The 21,384-nt window shown below is 44.5% G+C and overlaps 1 protein-coding gene across 3 annotated transcripts in view; it reads left to right on the plus strand.

Moving 5' to 3' along the window:
- Atg13 (autophagy related 13) overlaps nucleotides 1-19,382 on the plus strand; it is a 36,248-nt gene extending 16,866 nt beyond the window's left edge. The window contains exons 3-18 of one of the 3 annotated variants that reach the window (XM_028778541.1): nucleotides 1,425-1,505; nucleotides 2,463-2,582; nucleotides 5,080-5,126; nucleotides 5,982-6,122; nucleotides 8,022-8,062; nucleotides 8,694-8,790; nucleotides 9,109-9,207; nucleotides 9,598-9,688; nucleotides 11,404-11,502; nucleotides 12,174-12,284; nucleotides 12,611-12,747; nucleotides 13,477-13,591; nucleotides 13,927-14,004; nucleotides 14,380-14,496; nucleotides 14,938-15,066; nucleotides 17,431-19,382. In XM_028778541.1, the coding sequence (XP_028634374.1) occupies nucleotides 1,425-1,505; nucleotides 2,463-2,582; nucleotides 5,080-5,126; nucleotides 5,982-6,122; nucleotides 8,022-8,062; nucleotides 8,694-8,790; nucleotides 9,109-9,207; nucleotides 9,598-9,688; nucleotides 11,404-11,502; nucleotides 12,174-12,284; nucleotides 12,611-12,747; nucleotides 13,477-13,591; nucleotides 13,927-14,004; nucleotides 14,380-14,496; nucleotides 14,938-15,066; nucleotides 17,431-17,508 (1,581 nt within the window). In that variant the 3' untranslated portion in view covers nucleotides 17,509-19,382. The remainder of the gene's footprint in view (nucleotides 1-1,424; nucleotides 1,506-2,462; nucleotides 2,583-5,079; nucleotides 5,127-5,981; nucleotides 6,123-8,021; nucleotides 8,063-8,693; nucleotides 8,791-9,108; nucleotides 9,208-9,597; nucleotides 9,689-11,403; nucleotides 11,503-12,173; nucleotides 12,285-12,610; nucleotides 12,748-13,476; nucleotides 13,592-13,926; nucleotides 14,005-14,379; nucleotides 14,497-14,937; nucleotides 15,067-17,430) is intronic. The other 2 variants (XM_028778539.1, XM_028778540.1) reach the window with 2 other exon arrangements.
- Nucleotides 19,383-21,384: the final 2,002 nt, after the last annotated feature.

The following is a 21,384-nucleotide window of genomic DNA, read 5'->3' on the forward strand; positions in this document are numbered from 1 at the left end:
TGTGTGTGTGTGTGTGTGTGTGTGTGTGTGTGTGTGTGTGTGTGTGTGTGTGGTGTGTGTGGGTGCACACATGATGCACATATGTGCACACAGCACTTGTGGAAGTCAGCAGACAGTTTACAGGAATCTGTTCCCTCCTTCCACCATGTGGGTCATGGTGATTGAACTTAGTTCCATGTGTTTGCTGGCAACTGCTTTAATCTACTGAGCCATCTTGCCAGTCCTTAAATGTCAGTCTGCAGTGCAAGTGGTGTGTGTGTGTGTGTGTGTGTGCACGCACATGCTCATTCATGTGTATATACACTTGTGCTAAGATGGAATTGAAGAGGCTGTTAATCCCTCAGAGGTAGAGCTGTAGGCATTTGTAGCATGTCTGGCTTGCGGGTGCTGGGATCTGACTCTAGTCCTCAATACTGTGCTGTGCAGCCAGCACTCTTCACTGCTGTAGTCTCTTCAGCTTTCTTTTCTGGTTTCTATGTATTCCAGTACTCCAGCCCAGTGAGTGGGATGATTCCACCTACATTCACCCTTACAGACATACTCAAAGATGTGTTTCACTAATAATATACACATTGGTTGGTTGGTTGGTTGGTTGGTTGGTCTGTTTTTGTTTTTCCTTCTTTCTTTTTTTTTTTTTTTTTTTGGTTTTTTTCGAGACAGGGTTTCTCTGTATGGCTCTGGCTGTCCTGGAACTCACTCTGTAGACCAGGCTGGCCTCGAACTCAGAAATCTGCCTGTCTCTGCCTCCAAGTTCCCAAGTGCTGGGATTAAAGTCGAGTGCCACCACCGCCCGGATTGTTTTTGTTTTTCAAGACAGGATTTCTCTGTGTAGACCTGGCTGTCCTGAAACTCACTCACTCTCAGATCCACTTGCTCTGCCTCCCCAAGTGCTGGGATTGAAGGCATGGGCTACCACACCTATAGGGTAGCCTAGTCTCTTTTTAGTCCTGCTTTGGCAGATTTTTTTTTAAATTTTTATTTATTTATTTATTTTTATGTGTAGTAGTTTATTTTTATTTTAATGCTTTTTTGAGTTTTTTGTTTGTTTTGTTGTTGTTATTTTTGGGTTTTTTTTGTTTTTTTCTCTTTTTTTAAATTTATAATTTATTTTTTCTCAAATTGTAATTCATTCACACAGGGGTTATAAACACAGAAAGGCAGGATGTGGGGAAGGGAATGACACTGGAGTGTGGGTGTTCAGGGGGAATACAGATATCTTCAGAACCGGGTATTGGCTGGGTGAAGGTTCAGGGGACAAGTCACTATGACTCTTTGGTTGAATTTTAAACCTGTAAAAAGCTAAATCATTTTCTTTTCTTCTTTTCTTCTTTTCCATTTCCTTCTTCTTCTTCTTTTTTTTTTTTTTTTGTAGTGCTCAGGCTCTAAACTCAATCCACTTTTCTTACTTTGTGTTTTGTTTTCAGACTGTTCAAGTGATTGTCCAGGCTCGACTTGGAGAAAAGATTTGCACCCGATCATCATCTTCCCCAACAGGTTCAGATTGGGTAGGTAAATTTCTATTCTTTACTAATGGGTGTGCATACACTGTGGTGTTTGTCAAAAGGAATGAATGTAAGATGTCCTACTGCCATGTGAGGCACACTGCTCATAGAGTTGCTAAGTCATTTGACCAATTCTTATAGAGAGTACGTAAATTCTTCATAAAATTAGTCTCCTATTCATTTGGACCTTGATTTTCTGTTGTAACAGATGGTAAAATTTAGTACTTAGGAGATAAAATAGTATCTTGGTTGCTAATCTATATAGAAAGTAACCTTTTTAGCCTTATGCTGCCCTTTGTCCTCTTCTCCTCAGGGTGGCCAGGCCCATTGGGCACTGAGCTGGACTGGAGGGAGGGAAGCTTATGGGGAGGAGGTAGGTGCAGTACAGGATCTTGGTCAGCTGAGTGCACAGGCAACGAATGCTCCCAGAACAGCTTCGAAGAACTGCTTCATTTATTAGTGTCAAGAATGGAGTTTTTATGCCCCTGGGGAAGTGGCCATGGTCTTTAGGGCAAAATTTATTGGCCACGTACCATTGGCCATGGCAGGGGTGTTGGAAGATGCTCCATCTACATACTCAGGGGCTGTAGAAAGGGCAGGGACCTCAAAAAGTTAAACAAGGAGTGAAGCCTTCTAACTGTCAGGGTAATAAATTCTTACTAAGGCAGATGGTGAAGATGCCATCTTTATGGCACCAGATTAAGAGCAGGAAGACAGCCAATCCCTGTCATCCTCATGTTTGGGCTATCTGTGGTTGAAGCCTCCTTGACCATCCTTCCTCCTTAACCCTGCACCATTATTGTCCCACATCCTGAGACTTGAAACTCAATACAAACTTTCCCATGAGGAAGGAAGAAGTAGCTTAATGTTTTTAATACTAAAGCAATACCTGCATCCACTACTCTGTTCCCTTAATACTCCTTTAGAGGGTTTCACACAAAAATTGCTCTTGATTTTTAGTTCAATTTAGCAATCAAAGACATCCCAGAAGTCACCCATGAAGCAAAGAAGGCCCTGTCGGGGCAGCTGCCTGCTGTGGGGCGGTCTATGTGTGTGGAGATCTCACTCAAGACTTCGGAGGTGAGGCCATGGCTGGAGTTGGGGGTCTTCTTTGGGATGCGAGGCTCTTCGTCCTCTGCTTCCAATTCATTTCTAGCTTTATACATGTTCCTTTTCTTTTTGAGTTTCTCATCTTTTTTTTAATTGGGGGTTTTTATTAGTTTATTTTTGTTATGCTGGGTATTAAACCTAGTTATTGCCCATATTTATATAATACAGGAATGTTACAAGGCTGAGGAATTCTGCATTTAATCTTGCTCACTTGTTCAGAATAATATACAGTACAGTTTGGCTAATGGAATCAGCTTAAAAATTTTTACATTTATAATAACTTTTCCAAAACTGATGTCTGTAGAAGTTAGATCTGGTTCTTCCCCTCAGCCCCATGCTCTCAGAAATAAGACTCAGACTCAAAATATGCTTACAGATCCCTTGGCCGTATAGCGAGGCTCTTCTCTGACTAGATTATAACTAAGAGAACCCAGTTATTTTAACCTACTTTCTGCCATGGCTGGTTGCCTGTGCTCAGGCACAGTGCATCTGTCTTGTCACATCTTCCCTAGGTGAATCTCCTGATCTATCCCAGAATTCTTTCTGCTTCCCAGATGTCCCACCTTCTATCTACCCTTTCCTATAGGCCATAAGTTTTTTAATTGACAGGTGATGAATCCATACAATACACAAGATATTCTCTTTATAATTCCCCTTTTTGTTCATATAAATTTAAGGTTGATGTGCATTTTATCTTTTAAATTACTAAGAATATTTCTACTTACTATTATACAAAAACGTACATAGTTGCTATAAAAAAAGTGTCAATTTGGATTTTAGATTATTTGCAATTGGCTTTATTTTATCAGCAAGGGGTCCCACCCTGACCTCATTGTGTAGACCACGCGGGTCTAGAATTTATAGAGATCTGCTTGTCTCTTGTCTCCTGTGTGCTAGTATTAAAGGTGTATGCTACTACCCACTGCCCTGTTCAAATATTTCACCTCAATTCTAAATTATTGTAAGTCTTTAATTTCAAAAGCAACAAGTTTAAACTATAGTGCTATTCTAAATTTACTTAAAATCTCAAGTGATATTGATAGACAAGTAGACAAAATAACATAGAAGGTTGTTATCTGTCTAGCTCTAATGCTTTAAGACTTGCTATATATAAACATAAATGCTTTGTGTCTTTTATTTGGGAACTAAATTATGAAAGGTGGCGTAGAAACTCCCAAATAATATTTACCACGACAGATATCACCTAAAAAATGGTTCCTGTAGAACTGAAGTGAAAGGCTCTCCCGTCACTTGGAAATTTTCAGTCTTTCTAAGGGATGGCTTAGAAAAGGTACACCAAAAGTTTTAGAGCTGGATGTGAAGACTAGTAGTATAGCCTGGGTACATGTACAAAGCCCTGAAAAAAAGGTATTAATACCATGTATTCTTGTCAGGTGTGGTGTCCCCCACCCCCATAACAGCACTAGGGAAGTTGAGGCAGGAGGATTGAAGTTTTTAGCCAGTCTTATATGAGACTCTCGTATGTACAGCCTAAGTGAGCATCAAATTGTCTCAAAAAGCAGAGCCTACGGTTGGTGGTATGGCTCAGTGGGTAAGGTGCTTGCCACCAAATCTGATGATTGGAGTTTCCTCCCTGAATCTGTGTAGTAGAAAAAAACCAACACAGGTACAGTATGGTGCTCTGACTTCAGTACATATACTGTGGCCCCACCCTCACACTAAAACAAATACAGTTTCAGGAAGAAAAGGTGAACTGAAAACCATATATTTTCTAATTCATCTGCTTTAATTCTAGAAATTTGCTTAAAGAGATTGATGATGTATATAAAGACCATGTCTCAATGCATGTTTGTGTGTGTGTATATGTGTGTATATGTTTGTGTGTATGTTTGTGTGTGTTTTTTCCAGCCCTGTTTGTTTGTGACAAAATCTTTGCCAGACCTTGCCTTAAGCTTGCTACACAGCCAAGGTTGACCTTGAACTCCTGATCCTCCTGCCTTCCCAAGTGCTGGGATTGCAGATGTGAACCACTATGCCTTGCCTCAATGCTATTTCTTTTTATTGTAGTAGTAAAAAAAAAAAAGATATAAATATCTCAAAACATGTGAGACTTGGCCGAATAAAATGATAGTCATAGTATAGCGTATAACCATGAACATGGAATGTGGAGATTCTGCTCGTGTAGCTTCACAGTGACCATGAAGCCTGGAGTTGATCCCCAGTATTACAAAAGATAAAATTCAGTCTCTCAATCTTTATTTCTCTGTTTCCCTCTCCTCTCTAATTTTTAGTTTAAAGGAAAATTTCATGTTTGTTGAAAAATAAGATAAAAATGGTACATATAACATGATCCAACTTTTTAAAAAGTTGCTGTTTTTCAGTAAGTTGGGTTTTTCCCTTTAGTTTATTTCTAGTCTCCAATATTTCTTGTGTTTATATGATGATTTACAGGAGACAATTCAGATGGTTTTTGATAATTGAAATGTTTCTTCTGTCTGGTCTGTAGGGAGATTCCATGGAGTTGGAAATTTGGTGTCTTGAAATGAACGAAAAGTAAGTGTTTCTGTTTCAGACTACTTGGTTATGGTGACTGAGGGTAAGCAATGACATCATGTGAAAGCAGGCTTTGTTGTCAGCCACAGAGAGGCATTCTGACCATTCAGCAGAGCTAGCAGGCTTTGCTGTGATTTGCTTCATGGTTGGCTTCCAGCCTAGCACAGAGATGACCTTCAGAGGGGGTGTGTGTCCAGAGCGATACGCTCACGGCAGAGAGAGGAGCTGCAGCATCCCTGCAAAGGATTTCTTGTTTTCCCAGAGTACAGCTTGTTCTCTGATTAAGTCCCCTGTGAGCTCCTGCACCATGACCATTCTGTGCTGTCTTGTTCTGCAAGGCAGCCGTGAGTGCAGTCTCCCACACTGCTCTTCTTACACACTGTGATGGGCTGGAAGCCCATTTTTTCCCCTATTTTTGTTTTTCAAGGCACATTAGCTCACCACCTGCCTGAAGCTTGGGTTTCAAATAGAACATGAGTAGAGTATGGACATTTGTTTTTCTTGAATAGAAAGCAGTTGTCAGATTATTATCCAAAATTTTTGTACCAAGTAAGTTTTTTTCCTCCAAGTTTTCAGTATAGAATTAAATATCTCATAAGACAGGATCTTGAAAATAAGCAGCAGGTTGAGTGTAATTTGCAATATTGTTGGGTTGTTTTTATACTGCTTTTTTTTTAAGTAGATGAAAACATGTGGGTTCTGGTGCTTGCCTGTGTCTAATGCAAGAAGAAGCATGTGCTGGCTTACTTCAGCAGTGTGTTGGTAGAGCTCCACATGCATCTCTAGTTCAGAATGTGTTTTGCAGAGTTGCAGCATTCCAAAGGATAGACTTGGCAGTTTCTTTGTGCTTCTCAGGTGTGACAAAGAAATCAAAGTTTCCTACACTGTATACAACCGATTGTCACTGCTGCTGAAGTCTCTTCTTGCTATTACGAGGGTGACACCAGCCTATAGACTCTCCAGGAAGCAAGGGCATGAATACGTAATTTTGTACAGGTAAATATCAAGGATCTTAGTTTACTTCTCAGCCTCCTTAGAGTGCACATTGTCTGGCATTCAAGTGTTCTGTGATTACTTATGGTATTAGTTCTATAGTTTTGCAACTATCCTCATGAACCTCAGCTTTTCAGAGTCACCAGGCCCACTGTCCTTTTGTTTCTGTACCATTCCAGCTCCTGTGGTATGGATGATGAATTCCTACAAACACACATTCATTCATTCATTCATTCATTCATTCATTCATTCATTCATATTCTCTTTCTCTTTTTCTCTCTTTCTTTTCTTTCCTTCCCCCTCTCTCTCTCTCTCTCCTTCCTTCCTTCCTTCCTTCCTTCCTTCCTTCCTTCCTTCCTTCCTTCCTTCCTTCTTTCACAGTGTCTCACTATGTAGTCTTAGTTGTCCTGGTACTTACTTTGTAGACCAGGGTGGTCTTGAATTCAGAGAGATCCTCCTACCTCTACTTTCCAGGTGCTGGGAGTAAAGGAAGGTGTGTGCCACTAAGCCCAGCCAATTTTAATTTTCTTTAATTTAATTTCTTTAATTTCTTTAATTTTTTTTCTTTAATTTTCTTGCCAGGCATGCTAACATGCCTCTAATCCCATCACTTAGGAGATGAAAGCAGAATCAGGAGTTCAAGCTCATCCTCAGCTGCTTAACTCTATGAGGCCATCCTGGGTTACATGAGAGCAAACAAATAAACTTTCCATGAATGATTAAGTTCCATTTTAGTGCAAGCAGTGTACAAGGTACAGAGGCCCTGTACTTAGTGGTGGGTTATTTTCTTCCTATATAGGGGAGTAGGAGTTGGTATTTTTGAGACAAGTCTTTCCATGTGACCCTGGCGGTCCTGGAATCTGCTTTGTAGACCAGGATGGCCTAGAACCACAGATCACTGACTGCACATGGAGAGGACAGTAGCTGACCAGGCCTAGATGGGCAGGGTGGGGCATCAGATCAGTCCCCTTTTTCTTTACCAGGTAGGCTTGTGGAGAGGGAATATAGTAAAGTGTGGGAGGAAGATAGGGAAGCCAGGCTCCTACATCATCGAGAATGCCTTGTGTTGGGGATGAGCTGTCGATTTTAGCCTTTGTCTAATGTAGAGCTGACCAGTAGGACTACTGTATTAGTATGGAGGGACCGAAGAGAGAATTGCCAGTTATACAGAAGCAAACTTATTGAGAATATTTACCAAGTCATCCTTAACTCTCTTAACAGTTCCCTAATGACCTGTGTATATTTCTTTCTCAGACATCAAGTTGTGTGTTTGTTGAAAATTACTAGACTTTAACTTGGTTATAATAGATTTCTTTTAGTCTTCACTTATTTCTTATTGTGTCTGTTACTTTTCTTGTTGCTATGGCAACAAGAAGCAGTTTAAGGGTGGATGCAATGGCCTTGCCACAGATAAAGGACCTGCCACAGAAGCTTGGGTGTGCTGGCCATTTCTGCATCTCAGCCTATTTCCCTTCTCCCTCCCCTCCCCCCTCCTCCCCTTCCTTTCCTCCTCTCCCTTTTTCTCTCTCCCTCTTTCTCCTCCCTCTCTCTTCTTCTCTCTTCCTCTCCTTCTCTCTCCCTCTCTTTTCTCTTTGTTTTTGTTTTTGAGACAGTTTCTCTGTGTAGCCCTGGCTATCCTAGAGCTTGCTGTGTAGAGCAGGCTAGCCTTGAACTCACAGAGATCCACCTGCCTCTGCCTCCTGAGTGCTGGGATTAAAGGCTTTTATGGGTCATTGTCTTTCACATAACTCTCACCTTATGGTGTTTGTGCCCAGGGCTCAGTTGAGGGAAGTTGTCCATGCAGATGAGGAAAACAGGGCTTGTTTACTCTGTTTCTTTGTTTTAGCTATGGCCTTTGAGAATGTAGAGTGGGTTATCATTTCTTTTTTTCATTCCCTACAGGATTTATTTTGGGGAAGTTCAACTGAATGGCTTAGGAGAAGGTATGTATGCATTCAGGCCAGAAACATTTGTGGTGTCAAGAGCTGTACTAATTTCAGAGATGGGCTCAATTGCTATTTGGATACATGTTATACCTTGTATAACACACCATAACTTTAAACTGTATAATACAGTAAGGAAACAGAAGGAGGCGGGTCAGTTGACAGAGGAGCTACCAAGATTGAAATAATAATTTTTGAGAAGTTTCAGCAGGAACTCAGTATTTGGGGTTTCTCTGTCTCCTCGCCTCTGCTGCCCTTCCTTCCCTCTCCTCTCACCTCACCTCATCTCTCTTTCTCTTTGTCCTCCTGCATGCTAATTAAGCCCTGTGTCATTGACCCAGTGCTTTTTCTTGTGGTTTGTCTTTTGTAGTTTGCCTCTGCCTCAGCCTATGCTTTGTGCTGGGGTTAAAGATGTGCATGACACCAAATCCCGCCTGTCTTTTGTTTTGTTTTGTTTTGTTTTGTTTAAAAAAAAAACAAAACATTGAGTTGGGAGAGAATATATGATAATGTGGAAACACAAGAATGAAGTTGATTTCCTCCTACACGAAGTTAGCAAGTAATGACAGCAGGCTGGCTAGGAGCTGTGTCAGCCTTCTCTGGACACAAGTTGATGTTTCCTCTCTTCCAGGCTTCCAGACAGTTCGAGTTGGAACAGTGGGAACCCCTGTGGGCACCCTCACTCTTTCCTGTGCCTATAGAATTAACTTGGCATTCATGTCCACCAGGTGAGGAAGAGTCTGGGGGTCTGCAAGAGCTTTCCCAAGGATATTAAAGCTCTTGCCTCCCCAGAGCTCCAAGGCTAAAACTACAGTTCATGCTGACAAAAGCTGAAAACCACCCTTTCCAGAAGAATGCATTTGAGAGAGGGAGAGAGCATCAGTGCCATGGTGGAGATTTTAAGAGTCCCCATCCAAGCTGTCCAGAAGTAGAGTCTTATATTTAGAGACTGCAGTGTTAAGGCTCTGGGTAGACCCGAAGAAGCTATGAAATGATGAGCTCGAAGAAATTCTAATAAATACTGCATTGTGCTTATTGCATTACAGGCAATTTGAGAGAACCCCACCTATCATGGGGATTATCATTGATCACTTTGTTGACCGTCCCTATCCCAGCTCCTCTCCTATGCACCCTTGCAATTACAGGTAAGGACTGAGAAGATGGCTCCCCAAGCTTCAGCTAAGCAATAGCGGCCACTGGCCATGTGGGTAGAAATGAAAAGGCTAGTTTGATTTCTGCTGCTGCCTGTTAGGTACACCAAGGCCTGAGCCACAGTATCTAGGAACTTACTGGGTGTTCAGGATCATGGCAGTGATGTCACCTTCTTCAAATTATTTGGGGACTATAAGAATGTCAGGAGTTTGTGAACTATGAAAAAAGGGTTTTAGATTGCCATCTGGCTGTATAATCTCTGCCTAGAACTTGACACGCCTCCCAGCCTTTCCTAGCCACTGTTTGCATACTTTCTGAAGTCGGCTGCCATGGTTATATAAACTCCCATCCTCGTTCCTCCCTCCCTCCCTCCACCACGTTAGAACTGCTGAGGATGCTGGAGTCGCATACCCATCAGTGGAGGACTCTCAGGAAGTGTGTACCACGTCTTTTTCCACATCCCCTCCCTCCCAGGTAGGAAAAGGGTTATGGGCTGTGTGTATTTGTGTGGGCCTTAGGGAATGCTGTCCAAACATAGCTATGCCCTCTGGTGATGAGGTCACTCTAACCTGCATGTGTTGTTTTAGTTGCTTCATTTTTTATTTGGTTTTGGGGTTTTTTTTGTTTTCCAAAATAGGGTTTCTCTGAGTAGCCCTGGCTGTCCTGAACTCACTCTGTAAAACAGACTGTCCTCAAACTCAGAAATCCACCTGCCTCTGCCTCCCGAATGTCTACTACCACTCCTGGCTTACTTTCTTAGTAAGTAAGAAATGTGGCTTCATAGTAGTAGAATATGTACCAAAGAGCCAGTAATTCCTTAATGTAGAATTAAAAACAACCACCAGAAGCACTGCTTTTCTTAAGGCTGACACAGTTACCTATCTTCCTGTTCATGTTCTCTACCCAAGCATTTCAGCCACTAACTTCTCCACATGAGTGCATCTTGAGTGGCAAACATGGTTTCTATCAGTAAGCCATGGCCCTGAAGTCTGATGCCAGCATCCTCAGAGGGAGCTCAGCTACCGCCTTATCTAACAGGCATGGGCTGAGACTGAGATCACCCCACAGTCCTCATGTTCCTTTACCTTCTGCCTCATTGCTTCAGTCTCTTCCGCTTTGACTTGTTTAGGTTTCTGTTTTTGAGATAGCATTTTGCTATGCATTCTTGGCTGGCCTAGAGCACACTACGTGGACCAGGCTGCCTTTGAATACTTAGTGGCCATTCTCCTTTTCTCTGCCTTCTGAGATTACAAGCATGAACATTATTAACTTCTTTTATTTGTTTGAAACAAGGTCTCACAACTTGCAGTGCTGCCAAGACTGGCTTTGAATGCCTGATCCTCCTGACTCCACCTCCCAAGTGCTAGGGTCAGCCATGTGTCACCATGCTCAGCTACCAATTTGTTAATTGGAAGATTTGTTGTTGTTTTACATTAAAAAGTTTTTACTACATTTATTTATTTTGGGGGGGGGGTCTAGGGTATACCATTTCTGCCATGTTACACATATGGCAGTCAGATTTTAAGCTGGAACAGGAGAATCCCAGATAATTAGCATGTATAAAGTAGTTTTGGAATCCTAAATGGTTAGCACACCCAAGCTTTTACTCTCAATTTCTCCCAAATGCTAGGCTATATTCACACACACACACACACACACTCTTACACACACGCACACACATACCATACTTCCAGTCGCTCCCAAGATGGCATACAGAAATGTGCACCTAAGCTTACTAATAATATAGACAGCAAACTTGAGCTGTTTGCCAAATTTGAGTCTCTGCAGGCTGAGGGCTTCCTGAGCAGGGCCAGGCCCTCAGTTCTGAGCTTGATCTCCATATGCTCTAGGACTCTCCTGCGAGAGCTGTTCCCTCACTTCCTCCCACACCTTCCAGCTAACGACAGACTAATGCTTGGCTCAGGCTGCTGTTTTGCCATGTCATTCCCACTTGAGTCAGTTTGTTTTCCAGCTGCCTGTCAAAGAGACGGGCTTACAGGGCATGCCCTGAGGTAAATATCCCCCTCCTAGTTGCTGCTTTGGGAAGCCAGCTTGCACTCTTCTCCCTGCCTCTCAGTACTCTGTTCCACCACTCGATGCTGCCCCCTCTGGAGGTTTTTTTCCCACTTCTTTCTCAAGTCCCTTTTCTTTTTTTCTTGTTTCTTCTGTCTCTCTGTGTCTGTGCACAGTGTGTGTTTACTGTCACAAAGGCACATTTTCAGACCCCTACTCCTGTGGTGACGAACACTCTGAGGGTTCCCATGGCAGGACTGGCCTTTTCCCATCAAGTGAGTTCATAATGGGAAAACGGGGATATGATCAGATGGCTTCTTTCTACTTAAAAACAAATGAAAACAGAGTACATGTTATAGTTATTTAGTCCCCAAGTGTTCTGTGGGATTATTTTAAGGCTTGGTCATTGATTTTAACAGAACATAGCCACAACCCAGCAACCAAAAATAGTGGTTTTTATTTACCCCTCTCCCTCCATTGATGTGAAAAGTACATAGAGTTATTTATATCAGATTTCCAAATAAACAGTCCATGACTGGTAATCTTTCTCTTTTTCAATATAAATAGGAGCCGTCCATACCCAGGGGTGATAGAGGTGTGATTAGAGAAGATTGTTTTAGTTTCAAATGGATCTCAAGGACGGGGAGAAAATAGGATGACTTGGGAAATATGCCCCAGGATTGGGCCCAGGGGATTTGCTGGGCTGGAAACAGGGAACTGGGGAGCCAGACACTCACTAAAGGCCTTTGGGAAGCTCTAGAGCTGGAATCCTAATCCCAGATCAAATAAGTCTCTTTTTTCCTAATTGAAAAAGGCCCGGCCCACCCTTGCCTCTCATTCCACTGGGATCTGCTCCTGACTTTCTGCTGAACTCCAGCATGGGTCACATGCTAGGATTGCCTTTCTCCTTGCCTCTCCTCTGCCCCTCTGTTTTTCTCTTGCTCAGCTCTCAAGCTCTCGCCTTTCCTATCAGCCTGCTGTCCTGGGCCTTGGATCAGCTGACCTGGCTTATCCAGTAGTGTTTACTGCTGGCTTAAACACTACACACGCTCACCAGGTACCTTTCAAGATGGGGAGGACCATGGGCTCCCAGGGCAGCCTCCTCTCCTGAGGAGCAAGAGGGAAACTTGGAGGACTTTAGTGATTTTCTAAGGGGGTGGGTCCTCAGCTTTCAGAAGGGCGACTTTGCCAGGGTTTCACTGTCTCTGCCTTTCTCCCTTTATAGTCCTCACCACACATGTCTTCTAGTAGCCACATGCCAAGAGAATTAAGGTCTATGATGGCTGCCTACCTGGTGGAGGCCTTGGTGATCGGAAATCTTATGAGGTTCACCAGCTGCTTAGCAATGGCATCGTTGACTTTGTCTTTCCATTCCCTCCAAAGCTGATGGTTCCTGGGAAGGAAGGTGGGGTACCTCTTGTTCCCAACCACCCTGCTCATGGTGCCCAGGCTGATCAGGAGAGACTTGTGATGCACATGCCTTCTGATGGGACCCACTGTGCGGCCACACCCTCAAGCAGGTGAGTTCCCACCATGGCTCTTCCACAGTTCAGGCCATCCAGGAACCTGGATACTCTTATACTTTGGTTTGACATTTTTTGTTCTCAGGCGGTAAGCCTTAAAGGTCTTTGATGAGAGTCTAATATTAAAGCTGGTATATAAGGAAACTGTCTGGGGTTTAGCTGGTAAGAGTAGCAGGGCTTTTCTCTTTTTAACATTGTATGTACATGTATGCATACACACATACAGACATACGCGCACACACAGTTATGTGTAGTTGCACCCTGACTGCAAAGTGCTTGTTCCTTCCTACTACTCTAACCACTGTCTCTGGAAAGCTTCACTGTAAGCTATCTTTCCCTGATTCCCTTGATTTGGACAGCCTTAAGATAATAAGAATAGCATGCTCTTGCCCCTGGAACTTTTTCATTGGAAAAAATGCCTGATGTAGTACTTTTTCATTGGCATAGTGGTAGGAGGGGAAATCTTTGGAAAAATTGTGTGTGCCATTCAGGAAAAGTAGTTTATTTTATTCCTTTCTTATCAGTGCTGATCCTTTTTCACCCTAACTCCAATCCCGATCAAAGGAAGATCTGTTAGTCACTGTAATGTAAAGTTTCATTCACATATGTGAACGTTTTAGTTGTTCAAGCAAGTCATCTTCTTCCAAGCCAAGAGTCAGAACAGAGGCAGCAGCCAGACTGTTCTGTGGTTTGAGAGTGAGTACCCACTTTCCTTTTCTACTTTAGTGAGGACACTGAGACTGTATCTAACAGCAGTGAAGGACGGGCCTCACCCCATGATATCTTGGAGACAATCTTTGTCCGAAAAGTGGGAGCATTTGTCAACAAACCCATCAATCAGGTGATTTCTTCTGCTACTGCCTGAGTGCCTGTGTTCTTAGAGTAAGGTCTCCTGCACAATGTCCTATAAAACTGCTGAAATTGCTTGCAAAATTTGTGTGTGTGCAAGTTTGAGGAGGATTAATAGACCTGTACTGCAATACATTGTTCCTCAGTAACTGTGACTTAGCATTCCCAGCCATAGTCCCATAATCCTCTGCTATGAACATATTTGATAGGAACAGGGAAGCAAGGAAGCCAGGATAGCATGATCGGCTTAGGCTCCAGGCTGGCGTCCTATAAGAAACATGTGCTGGGAGGAAAAGGCAGGAACACGTCTCTCTTTTATCTCTTCAGGTGACTCTGACGAGTTTGGACATACCCTTTGCCATGTTTGCTCCTAAGAATTTGGAGCTGGAGGATGCTGATCCTATGGTGAGCCCACCACTGACCACCAGTGGATGGTACAGTGGTCATCCTTCTTGGGCACTCAGTCTTCCACAGGACTTAAGCCAGGTTTTTTGGCTTATGGATTTGCAGCCAGCATTCAAATTCAACCCTTCCTTTCCCCACCACCCCCTGTTTTAAGATAGAGGCTTGTTACAAAGATAAAGCTGGCTTGGAACTCTGTGTAGCCCAGGAAAATCCAAGTTGACATTCTCCTGCCTCAGTCTCCTGAGTGCTGGAATTATAAGCATGCACCTCCATGCCCTCTTCAGCAGTATCTTTCTATCATAACTGTTAGGCAGCTCACAGTGATCTATATTCTACTCACGGAGTCTGTACTGACTCTGCCTTATTCTGAATTAGGTGAATCCCCCGGACTCCCCAGAGAACTCATCTCCCCTCCATGGCAGCCTGCACTCAGATGGCTCCAGCGGGGGCAGCAGTGGCAACACACATGACGACTTTGTTATGATTGACTTTGTAAGTTGCCATCACCACCCTTGATCTTTGCTGGTCTCTGGAGAGTAAACTTAGAAGCATCTGTTGCCTGTGAACAAGATATTTACCTCAGGATGGGATGGTATACAGGCTACAAAGGGAAACATTTGGAAGCCTGAGGTCTTTTATTGTCATGTCTTGCTTGTGGATGGGTTTTCCAAAAGCCCTTTCCTTAGGAGGAGTTTGAAGGGTCTAAGGGTCTAGGACATAAGCCTAACCAGGGGGAGGAGTGGCATCAGGACTAGCTCGTAATCCAGATAAGCAAGGTACAAAGATTCTTGCTCCCCCTTAGATGAGCCTAGAAGACACTTTTCTTGGCTAATTCCTGAAAAGGAATCTTGTGCGTAGATTAATTCTTTTATATTTTTAAAAGTTTTCATAGTTCAAAGATGAACTAACCTGAGTTTGTGTTGTTTTAAAAAGAAACCGGCTTTTTCTAAAGACGACATTCTTCCAATGGACTTGGGGACCTTTTACCGTGAATTTCAGAATCCCCCTCAGCTGAGCAGCCTCTCCATAGATTTTGGAGCTCAGTCTATGGCGGAAGACTTGGTAAGAAAACCCCTTCCCTCCCAGGGCTCCCCCTCTAGCCTCCTATCCTCATCTGATAACCACTCCTGTGCTATAGGTCTAGAACTTTCTTCCTGCTGTTCCATCCTGCCCTTTGCCTTCTGTCTTTGTTGAAAGAGGAAAGGAGTCTTTTTAGCTGGCTTTCACTCTTGGTCACATTTTCAAGTCCATGGTGCCTGGTAGTCGTCCTAAACTGCCTTGAGCTTGGTTTTCTTTTTCACAGCACTTTGAAAATACTTACTGTGGGTTTGTGCATGTGATGTGGCAGGAGGGGGTCATGTACATGCCACAACATATGTGTGGAGCTCAGATCAGAAGACTGCATTGTAGAGTTGCTGTCTCCAGCCTTTACCTGGGTTCTAAGAACCAAACTCCTGTTATTAGGAACACAAAATAAGTGCTTTTACTCAGAAGCCGCACAACCGGCTCTCTTCTGTGCTTTCTTACTGTTGCTCACACTTGCTGGGCCTGCTGTTTACTGCCAGGCTGACATCCATGTACTGGACAGAGGAACATGCTGGTCCTGAGTAAGGGTCAGCATTCTTGTCTTCCCTGGAGGGCTTCCTTCTGCATTCAGCTCTTACATGCTGGACCATATAAACAAGTCCTGAGGCAGACTTTGTTCACAATATCTCTGCAAAAGGCATTTCCTATTTCCTGCATCTGAAGAGCAGAAGAGTGCCCTGAACAAACTGCAAACTTGGGCACTTATGCTATTAGATGACAAAGTCTCACTGTCTGGGGTAAGACTGTATGCCCTGCAGAAATCTGAGGCCCCAGGAAATGCTCTTGGTTTGATTTAGCAGAAAGCCATGCCCAACAATAATGGTAAGGAGAGAACACTAAGTATTATTGGGGTGTTTGTTTGTTTTTCTCATAGAATTTCATAACCCTGGCTGCCTAAGAACTCACAATACAAACCAGGCTGGCCTCAAACCTGTCTCTGCTGGGATTCAAAGTGTGCCCCCACACCTGTCCTTAACTTAAATGGAGCTGTGTAAGCACCAAACTAACTCACATACTCTTACACACTGTCTGATTTAACTGGGAACAAACCCTGGGCCTTGCCTCTGTAAGACAAATGCTCTACCAACAGAACTGCATACCTCACCCCTACCCCATCCAGCAAAACATAGCTACAGCTAAGTGCTTCACCATGAGTCTTATAAAATAGGTGTTTATTACAGAAGGTAACACTTTTGATTGAGTGACTTGCCTATAGCAACAGCCAGAGAGGTTTGATCCTGAAGTGGGAAGCTCCTGAGCTTAGCTGGCTGATAACTGGCTTGTACTTAGAAGAAACAAGGTCCAAGGGCTCCAGTTGTGACCCTTTAGTCAGTGCTAGCTGAGGTTTGCCTTTCACCTGGGCAGTGGCTCCCAGACTTCCCTCAGGAGTCCAAGCCACTTTAGTGTCTAAAGCCACCAACTTTTCCCAGGTCCCATATGTTTAACCCTATTGTGGAAGGTCACCCTGCAGTTAAAAGCCTGCTGGTGTAGTTTCTGTTGCTTAGCCCTGATCAAGAGGCAAGCAGCCTCGAGGGAGGACCAGGTGTTGAGGACAGGCTGGCAGCATGTGATTGTCTTTTTCTTGGTTCTTTTTCACACCCCATACCTCTAGCTAGTCTACAGATTCAAGTGTCCAGACCTCCCACGGACCTGTATCAGCCTTAAAAGTTCAGTGGCTGCCTTGTCCCTATTTTCCCAGGGCCTTTTGACACCCACAACGTACAGGGGGGAGTCCCCTTTTAAAACTTCCCGGGTTCACTGAACTCTAAAGATGCAGGTTTTTTGGGGTGAGGGACACACACTGTTAATCCTAGCACTTGGGAGGCACATGCAGACAGATCTCTGAGTTTGAGGCCAGCTTGGTTTAAAGAGTGAGTTCCAAGACAGCCAGGGCTTCCCAGAAAATCCTGTCTAAAAAACAACCACACTTAAAAAAAAAAAAAAAAAAGCCATCCAGTTTGATTCTAGCGTTGTGTGTGTGTGTGTGTGTGTGTGTGTGTGTGTTTTTGTGTGTGTGTGTGTGTGTGTGTGTGTGTGTGTGTGTGTATTAATACAAAGGATATTTCATCTTTATTTTCCCATTGTCATGATTTTGGCTTTGTTTACCTATCTTATGAGTTGTGGTTCACTTGATTCATCAGGCTCCTGTGCAGCCCTGTGACATACACCACAACCCCACCCTGGACTTGTCCCTTCTCTCAGCCCACTGTCTGCTCAGTTGCCCTGCCTTTTAGTTAGCCTGGCACTGCCCAGTTCTTTTTCTTGATTTTTCCACTGAAGATTGACTGGCTGCCTCTTCAAGGCCTTCTGGAATAAGCCACTCTCCTCTGCTTGCTACAGGACTCCTTACCAGAGAAGCTGGCCGTGCATGAGAAGAATGTTCGAGAATTTGATGCCTTTGTCGAAACCCTGCAGTAAAAGTGTCCCGAGTGTCTGCAACACCCCCTTTCTGTGGACCCAGCAGAGAACCTCCTCTTCCTCAGCTGTTTCCCAGCCTTCATGCTGTTTCTGGCCAGGTGAAAGACAGGGTGGTTCCTCTATGGGACCTAGAAGTCCCTGCTCTTGGACTTCCTGGAGACTCATGGCAGCAGTCAGGCCCAGTGGCAGACTTGGGGAGGACTCTGGCTGTAGAGCTGGAAGCTGACTGTAACAGAGCCTCAGCAAGGACTGTCCTCAGCTGTTTCACAAAGGGTATCATCTGTTCTTCCTGCTACCAGCCTCCTGCCTGGGTCTACCCTGAGGTCGGGCCCTACCTGCTTGTCCACCTGACATTCCAGCTGGTGGCTAGGACACTGGGAAAGGCAGAAAGAGGAAGAAAAGCAAGGAGACCAAGCCAGGCAGAGGGCCCTGTGTCACCAGTAATTCCTGGACCACCCCTCTCTCCCTCCCTTTCTCCCCTTCCCTTCCCTCTGTCTTTACTCACTCCCTTTCTCCCGCCTTCCTTCTCCTCTCCATCTCCCACCTTCCATTCCTTGCCTTCCTGGGCCTGTGCTTTTGACAATATGACAGGCTAATCTGCCTAAAATGACAAGTATTCCAAAGTATTCCACCATCTCCCAAAGGCTGTACCAGCCTGTTTCTAGAATTCATTACTGAGAGTCACAGAAAGGTTTTTTTCCTCCTCATTTTTCCCTCCATCGCTGCTGCGTGGATTTAGAACATGGTAAATATTTATTACTTTCAGAGAAATCAGATATTTTATAGAATTAAGTATGTTTGGGGTTAGCAGTTCCACTGGGGAAGGAGGAGGGTTTCTTCTGGGATGTAGGCCTCCCATGAAGATTCCAAGGAATTTGTGCAGATGCTCTGAGGATCTTCCTGTCACATCTAAGGGAAGATCAGGAATGGGTCTCACAAGGGCAAAGTAGCCCCTTGAGCTGTGTGTATGGAACTGTGCGGGCATTAGGCTTCCCTGCACACCGCGTGTTCCTGCTGAGCGTACTCTCCTGACACAGCATCTGTAAATTGACTGGCTCTGTTCTAGCAGCCCAGGAAATCTCGGGTATGTTCAATGTGATGACTTTTCAGAGTTGTGTTGCACATGGTGCCCTAGGGAGCATTGTGTATCCTGCTGCTCGAGTCCCTGAGCCTGGAGCAGGACTAGGGAGCTCTTCCTTCCTCCCTCTAATTCCAGAGTCTGTTACACGGCCCTGGTTTACAAGCTGGATTGGTTCCCTTTTGAGAAACCAAAGCTGAGCTTATGGTTGACTTAAACCTTCAGGTATTATTGCTTGAGTAAGTCAAGTGCCTCTGCCAGCCTGCCCTGTTCCTCTGTCCCTGGATCCTCACTGGCAGCAGCTGTTATGCATTGGAGCAGGTGGCTCTCAACTGCTTGTTAGGAATCTGCATGTAACACTGGAGCCTTTCCCCTGTGCATGCTTTTGCTGCCACAGAGAAATGTGCCCAGCAGTGGTGGCCAAATGCCATTACAGCCTTTGGGTCGGGGGCATCTTCATGGCCTACTAAACCAGATTTACCGCCCCAGAGCCAGTACTGAGGGGGGTGAGGGCACAGGTTCTTTGCAGGGCTCAGCCAGTGGCCTCTGCAGACAGCAGCCTTCATGTCCCAGATTAGTAGGAAAGAGGCCAGGGAAGCTAAGCAGAGCATCCTTCAAGGTAGCCTGTGCCCTTCAGCCCTACACAGTGGAAGAGATGGGCTCTAGACCAACTGCAGCCAAGCTCAGGCTGGGACCAGGTGGCTGTGAGGCCCCTCTAGTGCTTTGTTGGGAAATGAGAGCTACACTTGGAAACATAATCAAGAGATTTCCAATAAAAAGTTTTCTGTACTTCATAGCTTCCTATTCCAAATGTGGTGACAACTAGTCCACCATTCCCACCTCTGCATCAGTGAGCCCCCGTCAGCTTTCATGAGGAGGGAAGGGTGGAGCCTGCATTTCAAAGTCGTGAGTCTCTCGGGGCTGCTTCAGTCTTGGGATTTGATCAAGTACCTAACAACCTTGGCTCTCTAGAGCCTTGTATTGTTCCCCAAGACAGGGCTATGTGTTTGAATATTCAGTGAAGAGCTCTTGTAAAATCTCCTTCGAGGGTGGGCTGCTGTTAGCAGCTTTCTATCCCTTACATGGCATACTCACCACCCTCTGCAGGATATGGCATACCCAGAGGGAAGGACAGTCGCAGAGGATGCAACAAGGACCAGTGACTGAGCAAGTGAGGGAAGTGTGGGGAGGCATGGCCTGTGCAAGTGTGTTCTCCTGACAAATTCCAGCAAGGGCAGTGGGCTCTCAGAGGAGTGCCAAAGTACAGGAGAGCCCAGCAATAATTAGGTCTGACATATACACGTGTAGGCGGTATGGCTACAAGTCTACCTCCTAGTGCACAGTGCAGAGCCAATGTATAGATAGTTCTGGATGTAAAAGTCAACTAGATAAATGTTGTATAGGCTCATTCCCCTGCCCCCCAGAGTCAAGTCCAGCCCAAGGACAACAGTGGGACCATCAGAGAATTCTAAGTCAGCCTAAGAATAGAGCTGAAGAGAATGGAGTCAGCCCACTTTGCCAGTAAAGTCTGGGTACCCTTGTAAATTGCATCTGATTCAGAACTTAATACTTGAGCACACAGCCAAACAACACAGATGTCCCAGTCTGGGTCAGAAATGGAAGTAACATCCTCGGTGAGCCACCTTTGGCTGGAGTCTCTAGGCTGCTCCATGTCCAGCAATGTGTCTGATTCTTAAAACACCCTTTGCTTGAGAGACCTTGTTGCTAAGGTTTTGTTTACTAGCACCCGAGTAACTGCAGAGGCCCTGCCAGGATCCCAACACATGTAAACAGCTCTCCCTGGCACTGGCTCGCTGTGTTACTGGATCACTGCCTCCAACATTTCCAGTGTCACCTAGCCTACAGTTGAGCATTGCTAACAAGAAATTAAATCACCAAAGCCTTGTGTCTCAAGGCATCTGAATCAAGGCCATAGTTGTGCAATCGAACTGCTTCCTTGAAACCAGTGTTTACAATCACTATCTTAACACTGCTCGAACCCATCGCGCTGGCTAGGCAGCCTCTGCCCAAAGCAGGAAAAGCAAGCCCACCCTGGGGCACCATAACCTCTTCATGGCAATAGGCAGATATCTGGAACCTGCCCTTGTCAACTGTGAAATTTGGACCTCCTCCCAGTTGCAAAACACATAAAAGTCAAATCACTACATTCAAAAGAATCACAACAGAGACCAACCTTGACTGCAGAGTGAGACAAAAACAACTCACATCTTGGGTGTGGTGGTACACACCTTTGATCCCAGCACTTGGGAGGTAAGAGTCAGACCTCTAAATTCCAGGCTCAAAACCTTTTTCCAATTTCAGGGATGAGATCTACATTCTTGCACTTAAACAGGTGTTCTGCCAGTCTGAAAGTAACCATTTTTTTGTTTGGTTGGTTGGTTGGTTGGTTTTTCGAGACAGGGTTTCTCTGTATAGCCCTGGCTGTCCTGGAACTCACTCTGTAGACCAGGCTAGCCTTGAACTCTGGAACTCAGAAATCCGCCTGCCTCTGCCTCCCAAGTGCTGGGATTAAAGGCGTGCGCCACCACCGCCCGGCTGAAAGTAACCATTTCAATCTTTTAAACCAAGCAAGGGTATGGCGTCACAGAAGCAGGCAGATCACCAAGTTCAAGGCCAGCCTGGTCTACAAAGTTACAAGACAGCCAAGGCTACACATAAAAAAAAAAAAAACCTGTCTTGAATGCTCCACCCTCACAAACAAAAGGAAAAAAAAGCAAAATCTACATAAAATAGGGAAGGAGACGCAGACTTGACGCAGACTTGACGTCCTGTGTCTT

The sequence above is a fragment of the Grammomys surdaster genome, unplaced genomic scaffold (genome assembly GCF_004785775.1).
Source record: "Grammomys surdaster isolate TR1022 unplaced genomic scaffold, NIH_TR_1.0 338, whole genome shotgun sequence".
NCBI lineage: Eukaryota > Metazoa > Chordata > Mammalia > Rodentia > Muridae > Grammomys > Grammomys surdaster.